Source organism: Myotis yumanensis, unplaced genomic scaffold, assembly GCF_028538775.1.
Source record: "Myotis yumanensis isolate MYYU_CA2020_CCGP unplaced genomic scaffold, mMyoYum1.0.hap1 SCAF_2, whole genome shotgun sequence".
NCBI lineage: Eukaryota > Metazoa > Chordata > Mammalia > Chiroptera > Vespertilionidae > Myotis > Myotis yumanensis.
Window position 1 is genome coordinate 179501592 of NW_027223753.1, and position 25092 is coordinate 179526683.

General features: G+C 37.3%; 1 protein-coding gene across 3 annotated transcripts in view; it reads right to left on the reverse strand.

Moving 5' to 3' along the window:
- KCNMB2 (potassium calcium-activated channel subfamily M regulatory beta subunit 2) overlaps window positions 1-25092 on the reverse strand; it is a 224585-nt gene that overhangs the window by 164517 nt on the left and 34976 nt on the right. Inside the window, exon 1 of one of the 3 annotated variants that reach the window (XM_070403621.1) lies at window positions 14145-14167. The exons of the other annotated variants lie outside the window; for them this stretch is intronic. Within the exon in view, the coding sequence (XP_070259722.1) occupies window positions 14145-14164 (20 nt within the window). The 5' untranslated portion in view covers window positions 14165-14167. Of the gene's footprint in view, window positions 1-14144; window positions 14168-25092 lie in introns of those variants that run through there. 3 annotated transcript variants of the gene reach the window in all.

Consider the following 25092-nt stretch of genomic DNA (forward strand, 5'->3'; position numbering starts at 1 on the left):
CCTGTTTCACACTGGCTTCATGCTGCTCTGTAGCTCCTCCAGATTGTGGTTTTTCAAACCCCCTGAACCTGCACTTCACCTTGCACTCCAGGCCTCTGCCATACCAGCTCAGCCATCTGAACTGTGACCAGGGTGTAACTCTTGAGCCAATCTTCTTACACCCTCCTCCCCGCAACCACATCAAGATAGTCAGTAAGTCTGTAGGGGGAAAATTATGCGGAAGCCTGTTATTAATTAGAGAGAGGTCTAATAAGTCAGCCTGGCAGAAACCCATCAAATCAGCTACTCCCCTCCATTCTTTGCCAAGGCTACTCAAGGTGGGCAGGCAGTTACTGGCCTTATATTTGCATAATGACCTCCTTTTGTTGGCTTTTTCTTTGCTGGCCCCAGCTAACTGCTTGAGAGTACCACTGTTGGTTCTCCACTACTTCTGATAGGAACCTTCTTCACTGATTTGGAAAATTTTAGTAACTTGCTTTTCAAAGCACAATGCAGAATTCACTGTGGTGCTATAAATTTTGGAATATCAGAGCAAAGAAGAATGAGGAACTTCTCTGTGCATTCTCTGTATTCCCTGTGACGTAAAAGGAGAGCCCCCCACGGAGAAGAGGCTGGGAAAAAATAATCCAGTTTTTTACTTTCCTATAGTCTTTATAGAGGCTTTCCCTCTAGTTAGCTGTGGACCAGGCCAATCATGTAATTTTCGTACATCCCAGGACCCTGTCCTCTCCTCCCCCCCCGCCCCCACACACTCACAGGGTCATAGTCATTGAAGAATAGGATGGCTGGGGATGGGGGAAGACTTTAACACAATCACTTTCTTACCCTCTCTGATCTATTCTATTCCTGCCCTCCATTCCTATCATCTATGTCCTGTCCCATGGTTCTCCCTTTGTTTCTCTCTCACTCTCCCTCCTCGAAACAGCATATTCTTCTCACCTCCCAACTTTTCTAAATAAATTCTTATGTAGAACTCTATTTTATAAATAGATAAAGCTGTTTTTCCCAATATGTAGCTTTTATTTATTAAAAAATAAATGTACCCCTTAAAAAACAAAAACTAGAATTACTGTATGATCCAGCAATCCCACTTAAGATATATATCCAAAATAATTGAAAGCAGGGTCTGGAAGAGATACTGGCACACCCACGTTCAGAGCAGCATTATTCACGATAGCCAAGAGTGGAAGCAACCCAGTGTCCATCGACAGACAAATGGATTAACAAAATGTGATTTGTACAGAGAATGGAATTGTACGCACTGAGTTATTATTCAGCCTTAAAAAGGAAAGACATTCTTACACATGACACAATATGGACAAACCTTGAAGACATTTTTAAAGCCATTTATATCATATATTCATTGATATGTCGTCAGTCTCTACCTGGCCTTGAAGACATTGTTAAGTGAAATAGGCTAATCAGTCACAGGAAGGCAAATACTGTAAGATTCCACTTATATGAGTTATCTAGAGTAGTCAAATTCACAGGAACAGAAAGAATGGTGGTTTCCAGGGGATGGAGGTAGCAGAAAACGGGGAGTTGTTGTTTAATGGGAATAGAGTTTCAGTTTCAAAATGAAAAAATTCTGAAGATTGGTTGCATGACTGAGAATATATTAACATTGCAGTACACTTATAAATGGTTAAGATGGTAAATTTTTCTTATATGTATTTTACTATGCACAAAAAATGAAGTAAGTATATGATAATGAATTTGAAGAAAACAAATATTTGAAATCTGGGGTTGTGGGTGGCCATTCATCCTTACTATTCAGTGTTGTACCCTATTTTTATTTTTTTGTTGTTGTAACCTATTTTTAAAAAAATTCTGTAGACTGGAGACTCCCCCACACAATTTTAAATAGCTAGCTGTATAATTCCAGATTATTTGCCAATTAAAGATCTCAAAAGAATATTAAATTAAATTGCAAACAAAATAAACTATTGCTGATATGTTAAAATTTAATTTCTATCACATTGGATTTTTGTCAATAAATCTTTTTAGCATTGATTAAACACATGTTTTAACACACAAATTGAAAGCACGTGTTTTATAACCCTGGCAAAAATTATATAAAACCCTAGAGGAGTTTTGGTGAACCACAATTTAAACACCACTGCTCTAATAGACTGTTAGTCTCCTGCCTGGTTTCCACTTCTTCCCATCAAGTCTCCACACACCTGCTAGACTTATCTCTTTAAAACACAGAACTGACCTTGACATTTCTCTGCTTAAATATTCTCGGCATAACGCCATCCCTGTAATGTGGTGCTCAGCCCAGTTGTGCCTGGTAGCAATTAAAATTGTCACTTCAGGATCTTCCCAAACCAAATGAATCTCTGAGGATGGGATCTGAGTATATTTGGGAAGCTCCTCAAGTATAATGTGCAGCCAGGATGTGAACAGCTAGCTAAGAGAAAAGTGTACACACTCCTTAACCTGACTCACAAGGCCCTCAGGGTTTGATATTTCCCCAGTTATGTTTAACTTCAACACGGCCCACATAGCTCAGATCAAATGAGGTTCTCCAGGCACATGTGTACTCTGACCCCTTCCTCCTCCTGCTCAGGTTGCTCCCTCTGACTCTGGCCTTTTCATTCTAGCCCCTGACATATTGGCATTCCGCCTTGAAAACACAGCTTAAGTATCATCAATTTCCTGTTGGTTCCTCCTTTCCCTTATTCCTCCTTCTCCCTTCTGATGAATGAAAAAGTTCTATAATCATAGCTTTCCCTTTTTATCTTTCCCTCACAAATCAGCTTATTACCAGTGTGTATCCCTGCAATAAGTTTCCTTACCTGAATGAATGAATGAATGAATGAACAGAACATCTATGAGATTCTTAAGTAGTCTGATCACTCTACCTCTATATTCCAAGTCCTGTCTTGTAGTGTCTTACAGACTTTAATATCTATAACTTGTATCTAAGAAAAGTATTGCTGATGTAGTTATCACTTGACTGGATCAGAGTCCTCTATGAATTCCAAGCTCATCTTACCAAACTTTCTTTTACCTGGAGCTACTCTCTGGGTTCAGATGGAGAGTGTAGCTGAATGGCCAAATAATCTTAGCTTATGACTGTGCGCTCTGTAGAGATTTTGAGGCTGGTGTTAGACTGTAATTAGAAGTTTTATGATTTTCCCATTTGGAATATTACAAAGCCAACACAAAAAAAGGAAATTGTAACCAAGAAGATGATAAACAGAGTCAGTTTTTATCAGAGAGAGAAAGATGAAAATCAGTGTTGAAACACCTCTCCCATAACCATGTAAAACACAAGCCACTGGCAAATGGAACCTAGTCTGGAAAATGAGTGGTGAATAGCACATCATTAAAATATATTTATGTGAAATCACTGACATGGTGGTACTCAGCTTCAGGAGTCTTAATGCAGTTCATGGTGAACACTGTGTTTGTTGTATCACTGCGTCAGTAATGGAAATGACAATGTGACTTTGCTCCCACTCTCGTGTTTTGAATGTCAATATTACCCCAATTGAAACTTTCCCTTTGCTTATGCAAATACTGAGTGGGCTTGGCTGTGCACACTCAGTATTTTAAGCATTTCATGAGGAATGGAGCCCAGGTGAGCAAGTGGCTTTTCGATGCCTGCACACTTATGAGTTAGTTTTACTTTTCCCAGTGCTGTGTCCTATGGGTCATTTTCTCCTTCACAATGATGATATTGGAAATAAACTTTAAACTAGAAGTTAATGGAATGGTTATTGAGCTGCACATTTTGTATCTTCATACCTATTATCATCGCAATCAACATAACATTCCAGAGTGCTTTGCAGTCATAATTGATTCAGCAAGACAATGATTTCCAACTGGCTGAGGAGCTCCTTTATGGTGTGATAAATATCCATTATGGGCAAGAGACATAAGAATGTCAACTTGTGAATTAAACTCCTCTCCAGGATGTCTGTACAGAGAAGGTGGCTTGAGGCTCTGTGACTAACCCTGTTCCTTTATGAGGGTCCCCAAGATGTCTGGCATATGTGGACAGTAATGCCAGGTGCACCTGAGAAGACTGGGTGGGATGGAAATCCCACTGACCTTCTCTCCTCTCCAGCCGTATGCCACATACAAACCTTGCCCGGAGGAAAACAATGAGATGAATATGTTAACTGAAAAAAGCTTCTCTTATAAACCACATCTTTTGACTTGGGTTCAGATTTATGGGAGCTATTTGAGAAACAGATTTGGAGCCTGATATGAAATAGGATCTTTTGTCTTTTAGACACATGGAAATTCTGTTCAGTTGGTCTGTTGTAAAGATATCTGGCTTATTCTGGGACTTACTGATTCTAGCAAGGTATTGACAATCCCCAGGGGATGGTGGTAGCGGGGATATGAGAGAAAGTATGGGAGACCATGGAAAATTTTGTTGGATCTTTTAAGGGAGAAACAAGAAACAATTAACCTCATGGGGGGCAGGGTAGAGCATAATTTATCTTGTTTTGATGATGTCTTGTGGAGAGTGCGGCAGGGTCATGACAAGAGGAAGCAGAAGTACAGAATTAAGGAAAGAACTTGAATTTTTAAGTCATATAGATTTGGGTTTATATATTAATTCTTCCAATTACCAGCAGTTATGTGACCATAGGTGTTTAGTCATGTCATTCTGAGTTTTTTAAAATCATTTGTAAAATAGGAAAACAATTGCTTTCTGGTTAGAATTGTTGTGAGCTGAAACAACATGGTTAAAATCCAAAACTGTAGCAAGTGTAAAATCAATGGTATTCTAATTCTACAATGATGTTGTTGTTGAGGAGAGGTTATTAAAATAAGATCATCTGCATCTGAATGTAGGGGAGTGTATGGGTAGGACTTAGAAATTTAGTTCATAAAGGATAAGTGTCCAAGTGCTGCAGATCTACTGAATGAATTTATCTTCTCAGTTTTTACTATGTAATGGAAAAGGACTCATGCTGCTTGCTATCCTGTGAAAGTTTTATTGGACCGCAGCTAAGGATGGGTAGACCTCAGGCTCTTCAGGGAGATGACATGTAGAATTGGAGTGGGCAAGTGTTGGACTACCAGGATACAAGCCAGGATGGCTCATTCCTCAAACCAAGTAAATAACTTCACCCCCTCAGCCTTACTTTCTCCAGTTTAAATAAGGAATAATAATGCCCACTTACTTACTATATGGATATCATGAGGTCAAAGTCAAAGAGAGATAATAGATGATAAAGCACATTGTAAACTGTAAACCATCATGTGAGGATATAAGAAATTTTTAATATGTCCAAACACCTCTTTTAGCTGTGATATCCATCTGAAACTTGACAGTCTCATCATATGGATGTATTGAATTTTGCAAATATGTGACCTCTAAGGTAAAAAACTGGAAGACTATTCACTGTTCACCATCTCTATATCAGCCTAGTAAAAACTTCATCAGTGGTGTGTTCTTGGAAATGAGAGGTACCAACAAAAATGTTCCATAAGAGAAGCAAGTGACAAATAAAATCCTTTGATATAATTTTGTATTATTCACTTTTATCTCAACCAATATAATTCATTCATTCACTTATTCATTCATCTATTTTTTAGTGTTTTTATGTTTTTGTATTCCCCTTTTATTTCTATGCTCACTTATAAAAATAATGCCTATAGTTGACAACTTCCAAATTAATTTCTCTAGGTGCAGACTTCCCCTTAAATTCCAGACTTATGTATCTAACTGCCTACAATGCAGCTCTGCTTGGGGGCCTAATAACCTTCTCTAATTCACCATCCCCAACGCTGAACTTCTAATTTGCTACCATCCCCTGGAAATGTGCTCTTCCTACTACATCTCAATAAATGGCTGCTACTCCATTTTTCCAATTGGTCTGTCCCAAAACTTGGGTGGGTGGGTGGGGGGGGGGGGGGGGAGGATCATTCATGATTTCTTCTTTCTGTCATGCTTTACATGAATTCATCAGCAAATTCAGTTGGCTCCAGTTTCAAAATATATCCTGAACCTGTCTACTTTCTACTCTCTCCACTGTTTCCACACCAACTTCTTACTCAGATTAATGTATTTCTTCTTAATTGTTTTCTCTACTTCTGTTCTTCTTAACCTTCCCACTATCACAGACTCTTCTCACCACAGCAGCAAGAGTGAGTTCTGTGTTAAAATGCAAACCAGTTCATGTCACTCTTGCTATGATCCTTCCAATGAGGTTCCATCTTGCTCATAGTATAAGGTTTTACATGATTTTCTGTTTTCTACCTCCCACATTATTTTCTAATATTCTTCCCCATGTTCACTTCGCTCTTGCCTCAGCGGCCTCCATGCTATTGATCAAACATGCCAGGCACATTGCGATGTAAAAATAGAGGGAGGAGGGCATCCCAGGAAGAAAGAACAGCATTTTCAAAGATATGATTCTCAAATAGCAGCATGATTGGGATTTCAGTGTCTCTGGGGGTAAGTCTGTACAAAGCTCTAGGCTTAGTCAGGTAATGAATGGTCTGGTATGCCATGTCTAAGAGGTTGGACTTTTTCCTAATAGGTGATGGATAGCCAAGAAAGAGTTTTATGGAAAAGAGTGACATAATCTGATTTGTATTTTAGGAATTAGGGAAGAAGTATTGAAATGAGTGAGTTCTTGGAGGACATAGTAATGGCATAGACAAGAGACATTAAAGCACCATCTATGGCAGGTTCTCTGGAAATAAAAGATGATTGAGAGTATTTCAGGAAGTAGAAGATGATGCGCTATTGCTATTAAATAGCCATTTAAGAAAATAAGCATTGGTCAAAATCAATAGAATAAAGTTTTGTCACCAGATGTTGATCAGAGTAAATAGACCACTGAGAAAAATTCAGATCAGTGACTCAAAAAACTTAGAAATTAGTTTAGGAACCTTAAATTATTCAACAAAAAAGCAGACTCATAAAGGACCAAATCATGTATTCTCTGGCTAGACTGTACAGTATATTTAATTGTAAGTTTCAAGATAGACCTCATTCGATTGCCCCTCTAGGAGGAACTGAGTCAGATGATAAATGACTTCTGACTGGTCTGCTTATTTTATTAGATACTTTTTTTTCATTACTGGTACTTGTTCCCAGATGTATCATTTTCCATTTTCCACATCATAAATATGTACATAAATATTTTAAAAGTTTCTCCAGGTTGAATGTGTGCTATTTAGGGGATAAGTGCTCAAACTAAAAAGTACCTAAGGTAATAAACTGCTCTGGCCTCTAAGCTTAAGTTAACCCAAATAGCCTCAGGAGTAGCATGTTTGAGTTGGTAGGTACCTTATAGATTACCTCCAGTACCCCACCCCAACTCTACAGCTCCTATTTTATTTAAAAAAAAAAAAGAAATTGAGCTCTGGATGGGTGGCTCAGTTGGTTGGAGCATCATCCCATATACCAAAAGGTTGCAGGTTCAATTCCTCGTCAGGGTACATGCCTGGATTATGGTTTGATCTCTGGTCAGGGAGTGTATGAGAGGCAACAAATCAATGTGTTTCTCTCTCCCACCCCCACTTCCTCTCTCTCTGAAAAAAAATCAATAAAAGCATATTCTCAGGTGAGGATTATAGAAAGGAAGAAAAAAAGGAAGGAAGGAAGGAAAGGAAGGAAGGAAGGGAGGAAGGAAGGAAGGAAGGAAGGAAGGAAGGAAGGAAGGAAGGAAGGAGGGAAGGAAGGAAGGAAGGAAGAAAAATTGATTGGCAAAGGGACATGCAAAACCTCATATCTTTGGTGGCCAAAACATTTGGAACACACAAATGATATTTTCTGAGGCCACATTATATCAAAGAAGTCACATGAAAAAAGAAAAGGACTTTGGTGTGCATTAGAAACTCTAGAGAGCATGCTAACAAGATACACCCTTCTTGTACAGATTCTGACTCAGTAGAAACATTCTCTCTAAAAAATACTTCCCTGCCATGATGTTTATATAGATGGTCTATGTACCACACTTTGAGAATGGCTTAAATGAAACAAAATACACAGGCACAAACAATGAGTTTACCAAAACATATTGACCTTCCAGGACTAAAGAATTATCCAGATTTATATATTTATTCATTTTTAAAAAAATATTTTTATTGATTTCAGAGAGGAAGGAAGGGGGGGTGGAGAGATAGAAACATCAATGATGTGAGAGAATCATTGATCGGCTGCCTTCTGCACACCCCTCCCCGAGGATCGAGCCCACAATCTGTGCATGTGCCCTGACTGGGAATCTAACTTTGACATCTTGGTTCATAGGTCAATGCTCAACTGCTGAGCCACACTGGACAGGCAAGCATTACCCAGATTTAAAGCTAACATATACTATTTAAAAAACTCTTTACTAGCATCTCTATTTATGGGGAATACACATAGACCATCATGAGCCCTTCATGACTGATGATAATTACATGATAATTGCAGATCCAGCTATCCCTTTCTAGAAACTTGGGTATCAAGCTCTCCTAATTTTGATGCATTTCACATATGTGTCATGCCTTAAGAGAGTCTGAGATAAACATCAAGTGATGTGTGTGACATCAATGCACCTCTGTCTTAGGAAACCGGATGTGAACACTAAATTGAGGGAGACAGAGGCTGATCAGTATTACCTTTGTGTGCCATCTAGAACTCTTTGTTTCCCAGAATCTGAAATAATGTGATCAAACAATACCTTCCAAAATGCTGAGAGTTGAGAATTAGAGACCATAAATGATGTAGCCTGAACATAATATACAGCTGCTGATGATTAAGATAATTCAGACCATTCATAAATATTGCCAGTAAGAGAAAAAAAGGAAAAAAAAGGCCTGTGAAAAACAACATATGCTACAGACGTGAGGGGGATAACTTTTTTGGCTTTGCATGAAATATACAAACTCAAATTTGGTTATTATAAAAAAAAAAAAAAGATTGCACAGGACTGAAATATACTTTAGTAATCAGCTGATCCAGTAATTTTTACCAAACAAAATATAGCTGCAGAATCCTTTATTCAACTAAAGTTTTATATAGAACCCCCAAATATAAAAAGATAATGGCAGAACTGCTCTGAATGAAGCCAGGGTGTAGGGAAAGGCTGGGCCTGCTCCCCTTATCGTGCCGACTGGCAGACCTGATACCCTACATCAGAGCACAGGATTTCCAAGGACAGATAGGGAGTGCGACCTCCTCCCAGGAAGGCCCAGGGCTGAACAACAACAACAAATAAGATTTTTGGAGGAAGTGGAAACCACGTGCTTCTCATTTATGTATGCCATGAAGCTCCCTGGGTAGAACTCATGGTTCTAGAAAAAGAATGAAAGCCGAAGAAGGGAAAAGTAATGAATACCTGATGATCAGGGCAATTCAAAGACCAGGGTGTGAAACAGTCAGCTCTTCCTTTTGGCAGACCCATATGTATATGTCAACTCCTTGAATTTTTGTTGATTTTAACCATTGTGTGTTGATTGCATGTGGAGATGTTTGAGATTATTCGCTGGTAGTACTCAGATCGGTGGGACTGACTGTGTGAGGATGAGAATGACTTTAGATGAAGACCCATCAAAAGTTGATTCATGAGATATTGGCCTCTTTTTCATTCTAGATTGCAACAGTTTCTTTCTTTCTTTCTTTCTTTTTTTTTTTTTACAAGTTTCCTTGGCAAAATTATGAAGTAATTTGCTTTCTTATGTTTTTTTTTTTTTTAGTGGCTCATGAAACATCATAGAACACTTTGAAATAAAGTTAGTAGACTTGTTTTTTTCTTTCATTCAAATAGGAACTAGAAAATCCCCCTGTTTGGGGGGGAATCAGAGTATACTATTCCTCTTCCAAAATTGTATGTTCAGTGTGATTTTAACTCCAATTTAAAAAGGATGAAAATATTAAATGGAAGTAAGGTTGTTGAGGGCTTAGACATTGAAATTACTGTCTGGGGTTAAGTACTATTTTCACCAATTACAAGCTGTGTGACTCTGGGCAAGTTACTAAACTACTCTGTGCCTTAATTTTAACTATAGATGGGAGATAAGAATAGTGCTTATTTCATAGTATTATGAATATTAAAAAAAGATAATGCATAAAGCTCTTGGTGAAGTGCCTGGCACATTAGAAAGTTCTTAATAAATGCCAACTATTATTATTTCCAAGTGCTTGAACAATGGGTAATTATTTTCCCTCAGGCTTCCCCCAAATTTGTATGCAATTATGTTACATGTTATATTATGACTGAAATGAAAGTTATAAACACAAAGAAAAAAATATTCATTGCTGAAAATTGATAATTTGGTAATTTTGAAAAGCTCCCCCCTTTCCCAAATCCAACATCAAACAGAATGATACTCAAATTTTAAATGGAATAATATACTTATGAAGGGGAAATAAGTGGATGGGACAAATGGACAGCTAAAATTGCTCCACCTACTCTTCTTGAAAACATCCATTTTCTACTCTTTCTTCTTTCTTTTTCTCTATGACCTTCTAGCACTAAATAGAGAGAGAAGTAAAAAGAGTAAAAAGAAGAATGAGAACTCTTAGAAATAATTTCTCTGGTTTAACCTTTCCAAAGCTCAATGGAATGACATTTTAATCTCATGCCAACTCTCCCTTGTTACCATCACACGTTTGGGCCAGTAGTTTTTAGTGTATTGATATGGAAACAGACTTGACTTAATCTCAACTCCTTGTAGGTTTAGACAAGGAGATCATCAAAAAGATTCCCAGGTCATAAGAACAACTTAAAGTGTTATGACTTTCTTTAGGCCTGTTGCTTTAAGGAATGGCGGAATAGAGTTCTGTGACCAAGCTCCACATGGTCCTGCCACCCCAATCAATTAACCAGCAAGCATTTATTGAATGGCTATTCTGGGCCCAGATTATGAAACTCTGACCTGAATAGTCCCTGCCCTTCCAGATGTACTCACACAGTCCCTTTCTAGATGTGAGTGGACCCTGGCTAGGATCAGCTCAAAGATAGCTGGAGCCTGACTCCTTGTGATGTGTTGCTGTCTGGAGCCACCATGGTTGATTGTTTGTGGGAGTAGAGGTGGGATTGCCTGTGGGATACAGAGGCACTATCTATTTGGATCTTGGCACAAGCTTCTGTGTTTGGATGTGGGCTTTGGTAGAACTAAGCATGCTGGTCCAATGAGAAATTTTTATTGCTTCTGTCAGAAATCTGGTGTCTGGAAACTTGCTATTGATCTGCTAGAGGGCTTGGAAGGCAAAGCTGAGCTGTTGGAGTGTTGGAGTAAAAACCCATTACACTTGTTTAATAATGAGCTTGTATTTTAAATAATTTTATTTTTAGATTAACTTACCCTTCTTTTTACTAGAGGATCTTTTTTTCTTTTAAGGCCCCAGAACACAGTTAAGAAAAACCCAACCTAAATAATTATGCAGGGTTTGATTTGAGCATGAAGAGAATCACTTTATTCATATAGGCTCTGTTTGACCACTTAATAGTTGTGAAATCTGAATATTTATTAGCTGTCGAGCACTTTCTATGTGCCAGGCCCTGTGCTACATGTTTTATATCCATGATCTCATAAATTACCCACAGTAGTCAATTTTGCATAGATCCTCATGTTTCCTCCACCAGGAGCTGAGGCTACGAGTAGTGCAGTAATTGCCAAGGGCCTATAAGAGTGTGATGATTCTGGATAGTTGAGCCTCAACACCTTCAAATGTGAAATAAAAGGCATAATAGCTACCTCCCAGGTGCTTGTCATGAATAAATGAAGGTGTATATGCACACACTCATATGACATTTATGTATGAATATTTGTAATTATAAATTCAAAAATTAAAATTTATATATATATATATATATAGTCATATATATGCATATGTGTATGTGTTTTTCTGGTAAAAAATACACATTTAATAAATAGCATTATTTTAACAGGGTTCTCCTTTCTCGAAGGCCAGTTTACTTCTGTAGAGAAATATGTGGTAAGAAGTAAACAAAGAAGCTTTCATTTGAGGTTTGTAACATACTCCTAGGTGGAGTTTCAATTACAGCACTTTCTGCCATTTCCCTGCTTAAAGGTTTCTGGAAATTGTTCTCTTTCCCATTAGTTAAATGAATTATTCACCGATAGGACTCTGCTTTTACCTCTGGTGATGACAGCAGGAATTTTAACCTCTCATTCATTCAACTTCTAGTTGGAATGAGACCCCTTCCCCTCTGGGTGCCTTTGCCTGCTAGGCTGTGAACTCCTTAAAAGCAGACACTGAATCTGGTCAAGGTTACATTCCCTGGCCTGTGCAGATGCTCTGTCACCTGCCGTCTTCCTGTGGGGTCAGGCAGAGTCACCTGGACACCTCCCAAACAAAGGTCACTAGAAAATACAGTCAAACCCACCAAATTCTGTTTGTTGAGGGAGAAAGATCTTTGGACTCCAGGGTTTTTCTTCCACTCTCTATTTCGCAACACTTCTCAGGCCTTAGTTCAGGCTGGGATAATTCATCTCTGCTGGAAAATGTATTAGAGGTTATCTATTAAAAATGGTGACAGACTTTTTTCCTAGTAGATTGAAAAACATAGTACAAAACCCAAAGAAGTTAACATCCATACAACATCAGCAGAGGAACAGGCAAGTAGACCAATGAAGCAGAATACGCTGCAGATCATGCCCTCTGTCCCAACAACGTTTATAATGACAAACATGACATTTCGAATCAGTAAAGGAAGGAGGGACTATTTTCTTATACCCGTTCGGAGAAAAACAGAAAGAATATTGATCCCCTATCATCCAAAACAAATTCCAGGTAGTTTAAAATTCTAAACACAACAAAACTATATTCTCCCAGAAAAAGGATAGGAGAATGATTTTATAATCTTAACATCAAACCCTGAAACCACAGGGGAAAAGTTTGACAGGTAAATATTAAAAAATATTCAAGAACATTTTAAGAATGAGTACTAGTCAAGGTAATGCAAAGGGCAGGTGGCCATATATTACGTAGGCTACTAAAAACCATTCAAAAGTAATATGTTTACAAAATATATTTGTGTTCTAGCTATCTATCATCATCTGTCTATCTGAAAAAAATAGGGTAGGATCTTTAATCATTATACAATTTTACCTTGCATCAGCTTTACTTATTTTATTAGTAGAGATTATTTTTTACATCTTAGGTAAAGTGCTTCTAGAACAGCCCACATCCCCTACCCCTCTCTCATCTTCTGAGAAAGACTATACATAAATGACTACCTTTAAAAATTGACTTGTAAAAACCCAGAATTTATTTTAAGCTGAAATAAAATGTTGACTAAAATAGTCTACCCTCAGACTCTCTTTTTGACATGTAACCCCATTTACTATTTTTTTTCTATCCAATGGCTTATCACAACATTTCTTTTTAGTTTGGATCTCTACTGGTGTTTGCAGCTGGAAATCATTTCCACCTCTTGTTTCAGGAAGGAGAAAGTCAGGATTGGAAGAAAACTTAGAATTCATCTGGTCAAATCCCCCATCTGAAACTTGAACTCCCTCCACAAATTCCCCTCCCTGAATGTGCCACACTGGCTGCCCCAGTCTATGGACAAGGCAAAGAGCATAGAGCAGAAAAACAGTAGGAAGGGGAGCTGTGGCAATCCTCACCCCCTAAAACCTTACTATGTTTTATGTGCCACTCTATCATACAGGAAAAAAAAGTCAATTAAAGATTGTTTCATAAAAGGCCTTACTTTCTGGATGGGACTTCTGTTCTACCACACGGACAAAGTAATAAACTTACATGGCAGAGCCGGAACATTTATGAGAATGAATCATTCCTAAATTATCAACTCACATTATCATATAAATGATCACTTTTGCTTTCTCTCCCAATAGTGCTATAATCTCTAATTAAGCAGTTTATACATGTTTAAGCGAGACTACAGTGCCCCAGAAAACTAGCGCTATATTGCTTTAATAACATAAATGCAATATTATTCAGACAGCTTTCATCAGATGCTTAAGTCTCTGGGTTAAGTTCCAGTCAGTCAACCCTATATCTAATAAGGAAAACAAGTCAGACACTGAAGGAAGTGTCTGAGCTTGGTATATTCAAAGGCCCAGATCAAATTGCTGACAATGAAATTTGCCTCCAGTCTCTGACTCTCTCCTCTCCCCAACCCTAAAAACTCCTCCTTTAAGAACATGGGTCTCTAGAAGAGAAAAGAAATGGAAAAAAAGGATCCTACCTTTGATGCATGGTGGCCATGATATGGACAATTAAAAAGAAGTTCTCTAGTCTAGTGAAAAGAATGGCTAATATAATGGTTTGGACTTTAGTGATGCTGATTGGCTCTGTGGGAGAAAAAAAAAAGGAAAGAAAGAAATGACCCTGAGGGGGAAAACAGACCTTCATAAATGTCATCATGCATCATGTGGGACAAAAGAGCCAGTGAAATTAGAGTTTGTACAGTGTATTATGCTGATGCTGTTTTCAACAAGTTCTGCCAAAGTCCTAAAACCACAAGCACTTTTAGAGTTGATAATTGCCTGGCGAGATAATATGCTTTCTGTTCACTGCAGTCTAAGTGAGGGAAAGAGGATCCTGTCCAGAGAGTTTTAATTGGCCCAAAAGCCTTAATCAGATGATGAATCTTCCTCTGTGAACCCCTCTCAGTCTGTCAAGAGGAGCCCTGCCGCTGACTCTGAAATTGTTGGCAGACAAACACTCCTTGGTAGGAGTAAGGGCATTGTAGAAAGGTGCACACAAACACAATATACAAACAATGGCTCTGCCTCGGATGGTTTCTATTTGTTTGTTTTTCTAAAGATCAGGATGAAGCGAGGGATTAGTCTTTTGCCAGTGGAACACAGCAGATATAAGAACCAACTCACCCTTTTAGCAAGAGAATGTATTTGAGTGGGTCCTGCCTTCTTGATGTTAATGTAGTAGAGATCTATTTGGTGCAAAATCAAGAAATAGGGATACTTTTTTTTTTTGTACAAACTTTGGATCTGGGAGAGGGAAAGGGGGAGAGAGAACATGTGTGAGACTGAACAGGCTCTCTCTTGCAACATCAGAACAGCTAGTGCCTGAGGCAGAGTGCCCTGCAACATCTCCCATTAAAGCTTCACAATTTATCGTAGCCTATAAATCTAAGACTCATGTAACACTCCCACCTTGGACCAATTTCTCGTTCTTGTTCCGGGATTTTTATGGTAGACAGTGAGCTACTCTGGAGCCACTAAACATGTCTTTTGGCTTGGAGGCAAACACCATGAGCCACCCCTTTCATCGCCTCTTGAAGCAGAGGTGCTAACCCTTCAGCCAGGACAATCTTTTGGCTAGCTGCCTTTTGTTGTCTGCATGGCTCCTTTGTTGGTTCTCTTTCAGAAGCTGGACATCACAAAAATAACACAGATTCTGGTTAAATAAGTGATTCCAATCCAGGTTTTCCTGGCTCCTGGGGAGCTGGTGGTTTAGTCTGGAGCAACCCAGACCCCAGGTTTCTACTCTCCCCCTGCCGTTGTACCATTTTCAGCCATGATAGCAGGTAATTATATTATGGAGGGGAGTGAGTGTTTGGAAACTCAAAGAAAGGGCCACTCACTCTGCCTAGTTCCTTCCTTGTTCTCTTAGTGGTTCAGAGTTTTCTGAGTGCTTTTATGTCCATTATTTCAAAATGGTCCATGAAGAGAATAGGGTAGACATTATTTACACTCTTATAAATGAGAGTTCTGAGCCTCAGCAAGGTTAAGTAACTTCCAGGATTACACAGCTAGTACATTTTAGCCTTGAGAAGAAAAATTTTTCTGCTTCTAAATTCTCTCCTCTTGAGGTTACAATGGTGAGATATCCACTCAAAGGCAAATCATTATTTTAAAATTTGTAACTCAGTCATATTTGAAAATAATAGGTCAAATTTCTGAAATGAGTATTGATGATCACATAAGATAACCTTCAACTACAGAATTAAATAATCTTTTTGATAAATTCTTAGCCAAAGAGAGTGAAATTTAACCATTATTGAGTTTCCTTTTTATATTCATATATCTTAATTCTGGTTTAGATGAGAAAATAAGATTTAGCCAATGGTTAGTATAAGATTAGCCAATGATTATTGTGTAATTGCTAACATTACCTTGTGAAATGCAAATAGTAAGTGGATCATATTTTAAACGCCCAATTATCCTGTACATATAGTAGCATTTTTTATAATAACTTTTTTATTTCTGAGACAGGCATTTTAATATATACTAATAATGTTAAGGTAGCCATTTCACCCATTAAGTAAATAATGTGCGCTTTTAAGATTGCCCATTTAAAGTTCTAAGCCATATGCTATACTGGACTAAAAGCACATTATTTCTCTTTCCTCTTATAATTAATTAGAGGCCCAGTACACGGATTCATGCACCAGTGGGGTCCCTTGGCCTGGCCTGTGGGGATTGAGCTAAAAGCAGCTTTCCGATATCCCCTGAGGGGTCCCGAATTGCAAGAGGGTGGTTCTCGGATGACACACCCAGGAATCGGGCTTTCTCCTCTCTGGGTTCAGGGTGCAGGTGAAGCAGATTCAGGGCTGACAGTGCCCCAGGAGCAACCTAACTCATGGCCGATTCTGTGAGGAATCGGGCTCCCTCCTCTACTGGTTGGAGTGTCTGCCCCCTGGTGGTCATTGCACATCATAGCTACCAGCCAAATGGTCGATTGGTCGGACAGTCACTTGGGCTTTTATATATATAGATAGATTGGCTGTATAGAAAGTTATTCCATCTTGAAAGAGGACTAAGATTACTGAGTTCTTATTTTGTGTCCCAAATTTTATATATATCATCTCTTCCAATCATAAATTTTACCACTGGGGAGCTGGGTTTCAGAAGTTAAATAACTTGCTTATTTATGCTCACTCCATTATTTAGTGATAAAAATAACATTTATTCCATGTATTTTCTCCAGGATGTTTCCCAAGAGAACTTATTATTTAACTTTTTTAAATGTACATATAAACAAAATCATATAAAAAACCACAAAGTCCTCCTATTTCTGGAAGATCTAAAGGAGATATAGAACAATGAATGTGGAAAAAAATTTACTTTGCAGAAAAAAGCTCACTGTAAATTCACTTGTGAGTAAGAATTAGTGATGAATGTTGGAAGAGGTTAACTGAAAAAAACTGATCTATTGAACAATTTCCACCTGTATTTGTAAAACTAAACAATCCATAATCTGGTAATTACATGAAGATGCTTATGAAAAACAATTAAAATGTTTTAGTCATGCTACTTATCTGATTTTGAATGAGCTTAGGGTAATGTAGAAAAGGTGGCAGGACTTGAGAATATAACCTCTAAATTGGGGAAACACTTCTGATAAAAAAAATTACACTTTTATGAGATATAACTGTGGAAATTACAATGCACTTGGGCTAAATAAATGGCACAGTGAAAGGATTTTGATTTTAAGTAATCTTCCAAAAGAGATGATAACTCTATGTATGAAATTACCTTGCTTGTCTATTGTCTTACTTTCATTATTGTCTCTCCCAAATAGAATGGAAGCATCATAAAGACATGGACTTTAACAAAAAATGTTTTTCAGATTGTATCACCTCATACATAGAACAATGAGTGATTGAATAAAAATGTGTGAATGAAAGAGAAAAACTAAATGGTCACACCTTGAACCACATGGCCATTTCCTCCCAATCAAAGTTGATTGGACAATGGTCAGGCCTCTAATTCAAGGGCAGCCAATCCTTAAACTCAACAGGGATGTCTGATTGGTCTGATATGAAAAAGATATAGGTCTAGAGGACAGTCCCAAGGAAGAGCCTGAGGTCAAGGTGGGTAAGGAGAAGTGGAATGTGCAGGAGAAATACAAGGCAGAGAGAGAAAAGATATGCAGAGGAGATAGAAAGCTCATGAGGTTTGTAGTGAGAGGAGGAGTAGTCCTATAAAAAGCTGAACAAATATGGTGGAGACTACCAGTGAAGAGGCCCTGTTGTCTAGATGCTCACTCCACTTTGGTCTCCAAACAGCTTCTATTGGCTTTTTCTCCATGAGCACCTGTGCTGCCTCGAATCTCCTTGTCTGTGGGATATTGTGTATTTCCTTGGTTTCTATACCCTTAGTGGACTCTAAATTGTCTAATCCAACTAGCCTTCTTGATGTCTAATTTAAAGTGCAACATGTTCTGTTCTGCTCTTGGAAAAAGTCATCTAATATTGGAAAGAGATTTTACAGTTTGCAGAGTACTTTAATGTATAGTATACAAATTGTTCCTGAGCACAACTCCTCTATATGAAGTGGCTCTTGATTTCCTCTAGGTGTGGAATTTCTCTATGCACTTGGTTATCACTTTGATTTCTCCATTAGCATGGATCACAGGTTTTATTTGTGTAAATGCCTTACCTTTGCTACTAGATACAAAACATCTAGAAGGCAGAAACAAAGTCCTGTTTACATCATTCTTCAGTGTTTAGTATCATGCCTCATACAACATTGCTGCTACATGAAATCTTTGTTCAAATGTTGAACTTCTTTTCAAGACTGAATGGAAAGCAATTCCAGAACTCTGATTGCACTTATCTATATGAAATTTGATCTTAAATTATAAATTTTAGAGTTGTAACTTAAAAATATTTCTTTCTTGAAATATATTTGTATAAACATTTTTTTTTCAAATAACTATATTTGTGGTTATATTTGCATGCTAATTCATACAATATTCACAACAGTTTCTGGAGAACCTCCCATATTGTTGTATAAATTTATAAATAAATGATCAAAAAGGAGACTTGAAACAAGTATCCATTATAAAATTAGTAAAATTAATTCCAGATTAATTTTTTAAGCTATTCAAAGCATTTGTTTAGATATTTATTTTTCAAAATCATAACTTCTCACACTATGTCTTAATGAGGGTCTTCAGATTTGGTGATTGCTTTTGTTCACTATGCAAGTGGTGTTCTAAGGATTGAGTCTAGAGTGAGTAAAGTCATGATCCATGGGATACACATGTGCCTCAAAAATCCTAAAATGTCCCCTTGTTTCATCCTGCTATTTTATTTTTAAAGACCCATAACTGAAGATGGAGGAAATCAAAAGCATACCAATAATCAAAATGTACAAGATTATACGTCTTGCTCAAGTAAAGATAGCACTAGAATTTTGCATAAGATGAATAAATCTCCCTTTTAATTCTCATTGGGTATAAGGTTCTAAGCAACTATGTTATTATGTTTATACACTTTAGATCCTTGGTAAGCTTACTTTAATACTATTAGAATAGAGGAAGACCAGACAAGACAACATTTGCTCTTTGAATGATTTTACCCTTGAAAAAAGTGAATTTCTGTTTTATTAGCTACTCTACTAAATGGGTATTCATTCAGTGATTATGCATTCATTGATCACTCAGCAAATATTTATTGAACATCTGCTATATTTTGCTATGTACTATTCTAGGAAGAGGAGCAATAAGATAAAACATGAAAAAAGACACTCAAATAACTGATTAAAAAATCCCTTGGTAGGTGTCAAAGTAAAGCCTAATAGTTAACACTAATCTAAATATGCACAAAGGAGAGAATCATTAACACTGCTTTGTGGAAGAGTGGAAAGATGATAAAGCAGTTTTATAGATAAATGCTTGAACTGAGGTTGAAGAAAGTGTAGAGTTTTCAAACAGAAGAGGCATAAAAGGAACTTTTAGAAAGAAGGGAGGTTTGGGGCAAAGGCATCTATAATAATAAAAGTGTAATATGCTAATTAGACTGGATGTCCTTCCGGACAACCTTCTGGATAAAGCCAGGACTGTGAGAAAAGCCCAGGTCCCATGTACCTCCTTGGTGCCAGAGGGAAGCTGGTGCCGGCAGCCAGGGGAAGGAAGAATTTCGTGCATCGGGCCTCTAGTGGTGATATAAAATGATATGGGCTATAAGGGGTAACTGCAAAGTTGTTCAATTTAGCAGGAAAGAGAAAGGAGAGAATTGCAGGATCCTGGAGAGGAAAGGTGGATTCGGAAAGGAGGACAGCATGGAAGGTCACCTTAAGCAGTTTATTGTTTTAAAAAATATATATATTTTTATTGATTTCAGAGAGAAAGGGAGAGGGAGAGAGATAGAAACATCAATGATGAGAGAGAATCATTGATTGCTGTCTTCTGCACACCCCCTACTGATGATTGAGCCTGCAACCAGGGCATGTGCCCTGATCTGGAATCAAACTGTGACCTTTTGGTTCATGGGTTGGTGCTCAAGAGCCACACTGGCTGGGCCTAAGCAGCTTATTCTTTATTTTGGGGTCAAATAAGAGAAATTAAGGTTTTTTTTAAAAAATAAATTTACAAGACCAGAGTTTCACAATGTGAAAGATGATTTGGTGAGGGCAAGACTGGGATAAGGAGATAGTTTCTCAAGTTGGTATGTGTTATCAGAGCATTTTAGAACATAGATTGCAAGTGAAATAATATTTTACTTACATTTTTAATTATTGTTCTTCACACACGGCAATTTTAAAGTTCAGAAATTAAGCATTGTTGGCTAAACAAGTTTAAGCACATAGTTAAATATCATTCCAGAAAGCACATTATGCTTTACTGCCCACCTGCCTATCCTTTTCTTCACTTCAGGAAGGGAAAATAAAGATGCATTGCAGAATTCATGAATCCATGTAAAAAGAGAGGCAAGTGGATCGTTATCTCCCCTCATGCAGGAGGCATATCTGATATGTGTGTCAATAGGTACATGAGGATTAGTGGTATAGAAGGGCTTGAGTCAGTGGGACTGGGCTTGAGACCCAGTTCTAGAACACCTTAGCCATGTGACTTTGAAAAGCTAATTGATTTCTCTTAGCCTCAGTTTGTTCATCCTTAAAATGGGGTAGCCGATTCCTGCTTTAACTATTTTATAAGGTCACAGTGAGAATCTATTCAGATAATGTCTTAAGTACAAAAATGCTTAATTTATGCTGGCTTTCAAAACAAGGTATTCTTGGGGAATACCAATAGCAAGATATAAAAAATTTTAGAGAATCTTCCTTCAAAATGCTTTAGTACAAATATCTACTCCAGAAAATATCATACTATCTCTATGCTTTGAACTCTCTGATCTGTTTTCTACTCTAAATTGATGTACAAACATAAGAAGTTATTTTTGTGAGTGATGGTGTCTGGCTTGAAATGTTTACATTATGAATGTTGCACAATGATTATTTCTCTAAGCAAATAGGATATTTTCTAGGACTAACTGCATGGAATAAATACTAAGGAAGGGTGTTTGAGTCAGTACACATGGTTTATTTTTAATTTAAATTTTTTTGAGGAAAATAGTTTTGTGCAGAGGAGAGAAAATTTCAGGTGCAATCATGTACCTTGTTAATTTAACTGGATCAATTAGGCTATGAAATTATATCCATAGGGAGAATGTTGGTTCACATATCCACATAATTCACCCCATTTACAAATATTCTTTCACTACTCGATTACCAAATATTTACTTAACATTACCAGAGGTTGCTAGGAAAAATACATTAACAACATTAGAACTTCAAAGCATTTCTAATGGAACTTCAAAGCATCTGCAACTCTGGCAAACTTGGAAGCTTAACCACTTTTTATGTTCTCTTTTCTGCAAAATTATGACCATGGCAGGATGATATAGAAGTGACCAGAGCCCAATTGAAGAGCCTGCTCAGCTCCCATCAGTGGCCTTTGTTCAGAGTTGCATGGACTGGCTTGTCCTGTTGGAGGGAACTGAAATGAATGTACACAGAGCTCACCATGATGAGAAAAAAATGTCCACAGAAAAAAAAAGAGCCTTACAATTTTTTTTTCTACTTTAACTTAGAATATGAAGACTCGGAACGTTAGATGACTATTATTTTAGGCCAAGATGCTGTCCAAGGTACTAATTTGAGAGGTTCAGAGTAGCCTATATCAAAAGAATAATTGAAGTAATGAAACTTGTACCTTTGAGGTCATTACTTAGGTAAACCTGAATGGTGAGACATATTGAATGTTTCAAGTAGATCTTCCTTGTGTTCATAATTAGTAAGAAAACTCATTGAGGCACATTGACACAGACTTTTCCTTCTGCCCTTATTTTTCATCCACGCTGCAAATTGACAACAAAGCTTATGGTAGATCCAAATGGTCTTATTGTCAGCAATGCTGAAACATTTCACTGCATGACACACTTTATCAATTCTTTTTATGTAATAATATTAAGCACCTATTACAAGAAAAGAACTGGGGTTGTTTTGTTTCATAACCATAATTTATATCTTATTCCAATCTACTTGATCTAAATGATTAGATGTCATCTACATTTTAACTGATGATAGTTAAAAGGGGAGCTATAGAAGAAAATGGTTGAGGAGTAAAACTATAACCTAGCGTGTAGGGCAAATGAAAAGTAGAAAAAAAAATTGCAATGCATTAGAGATTGTATTCAAAGGGCATATAGAGCCTCAGTGTTTTTGAAAGTATATGGTTAATTTATGGGGGGCAACAGGTAGAAACAGTATTATGGAAACAGTACCAAATATTTAAATTAGAAGATGGCTAATTTTCTCTCTTGGGAAAAACACTTGAAATCTGAATTTCAGTTTTCAATTTGCAAAGTGATAAAATATGATATCTACTTAATAAATTTGTTGAATGACTGCACTCTGAGGTAATATAGATAAAACTTTTGTGTGAATTGTACTGTAAGTTAGCATACCTTGTTGGTCAAAGCCCCTTTTTTATTGGCAGAGTTCATAAAATCTATTATTTATTTCTTCCTCTTTTTATAAAATAAAAGCACCACTCCTCCTTCCCCCCACCCAGCAACAACACAAAAGAACTGCTGCATTTTATATTTCTTCCAACAGCCGTTTCTTTGTGAGGGGGTGTTCTCATTTGTAGCTGGTGTTTTTCTCTCCTCTTTCCACTTGCTCTTTACCCCTGAATCAAGTGTTTAGACTTTTTCACTCCATAATAGCTATTGACAATTAAGTGGACAAGAGATGAGGAAAAAAGCCTTTGTTATGCAGAGTTACCAACAAAGAAATTTATTTTAGCAAGATCAAAAGGGTTTCTATTAGTCACTGTCCAGATAGCTTGGAAATATTTTAATCTTAGTGAAATTCTATTGCTCTAGTTTTCATTTTAATGAGGCTTGACTTTGTAGTATCTTTACTAAAATATTTTCACATTTTCTCCACATATTTTTTCTTAGACAATAACAATTCACTTGTAGAGACATTTTTTTGGGGGGAGGGGGGAATATCAGGGCATGGTGAGTGATTAAAAAGTGATATATAAAACATAGTCCTCTTTTAGAGGGTTATAATTCTCTTAACATAGTTATAATGACATAAAAACAAGAAAACCTTCAGAAAGAAGCTTAGACATAAAATTTTAGAAAAATAGGTGAGAGACTAAGCTTTCAAGATGTTGATGACTTGTAGGGGCTAAAAATATATTGTATGTATTGACCACAAACTAATCCATTCTAAGTATTAAGAGAAACATCTTGTATAGAAGAAAGAGCCAATGCAGACCAGATTAGATGTGATAACTAGCAAAAAGGAAAGCAGATGTGGCTATGTTCCAGCCACCTTGCTCAATGCCAGGAACAGGGGTACATTATTACAAGGGTACAATAGGAGTTATGCTGACAGATAATAACACGATTTTTAAATTTGATCTGCAGCACCTTTACAATGTGAATCAGGAAAAAAGGCATTCAATAAAAACATATGAGTTGAAGGAAACATAGATGCAGAGGCGATTGCCAGAAGCAGTCCTGAATCACGGAATTTTGAGATGGAAGTTCTGATGTTCTTAACTCTCTCAGAAGGTCAAAGACAAATTTATCCCCTTAAATAATTATATTGATATAATTGCTTACATTTACAAAGTTTTTTTTGTATAAGTTTTTCCCTTAAATTAATGTTCAGTGTCTCACATTGAGAGGAAAACATGTCCCCGACAGTGAGAAAGCTTAAATCCCAAGGAGGACTGGAGTATTTAATCAACTGAATATAATATTTTGGAGGCTCAAGGAGGAACTAACAGAGAATATAAAATAATTATAGTTGGGACTGTAGTTGACATCTATTATTTTCCCTCTCCTACCGCCTTTCCTTTCAGAAATTGCTGCCTTCCCTTGCCATATGATTCTGATAAGATTATCAATCAGCTCCAGCTGGTTTTGCTCAGTGGATAGAGCATTGGTCCTAGGACTAAAGTGTCCTGGATTCAATTCTGGTCCAGGGCATGTACCTTGGTTGCAGGCTTAATCCCCAGCTTTGGTTGGGGCACCTGCAGGAGGCAACCAATTGATGTGACTCTCTTACATAGATGTTTCTCTTTCTCTGTCTCTTCCTCTTTCTTCCACTCTCTAAAAATCAATGGAAAAAATAACCTCAGGTGAAGATTAACAACAACAATAGCAACAGCAGCAGCAAAAACAACAACAGATGACCAATCAAAGGGCACTGTTTCTCCTCTCCCCGCCCCCACAGATGTGGTCACATGAACCAAGGTGCAAATCAGAATGTCCTATCCTTCTAACTATGATCATTGGTCACCATGATCAGTCCAGGGCCAAGAAAATCCAAGTAAGGTCACTTGGAGTCCTTGTTGAGGTAATTAGTTGGATGTTTAAAGAGAGATCCTCTATGTCTTTCTGAGGGCAATGTCTATGTAGATCTGAAATTGCTGGTGGCTATCTAATCTTAACACATGGAGGGAATCAACCCCAAAAGAAACAAAGCCATAAAATGAAGAAATGATATTTTTTGAGCATCTGGATATAGCTGTGCCAAAGCTAGGCAATACCTGACATTTTTGCCTAGTAAACCAATGCATTTCATGTTCACTTGGATGTGTTTGGATTGTGTTTCTGTCATTTACATTAAGAGCTCTGAATAATACAGAGAATCAATTCAAGTTTATCTACTATCTATGATCTTAAAATATTATTGTACATTCCAGTTAGGATAAATGTATTTATTACTTCAATAGCTATTCTTTGAGTGTCTTTCAAGCACTGGAGAGGCACTGGTTATTCTGTACTTCTCTCCTCCCACCTTTTTAATGATTCCTCTTAAGAGCTATAAAATACTATGACTATTAAACTGATTGAGTAGCCTCATGATCGTAGCATGAATTCATCAGAAGGGTTTGTACTCTTTCAAAAAGGAATT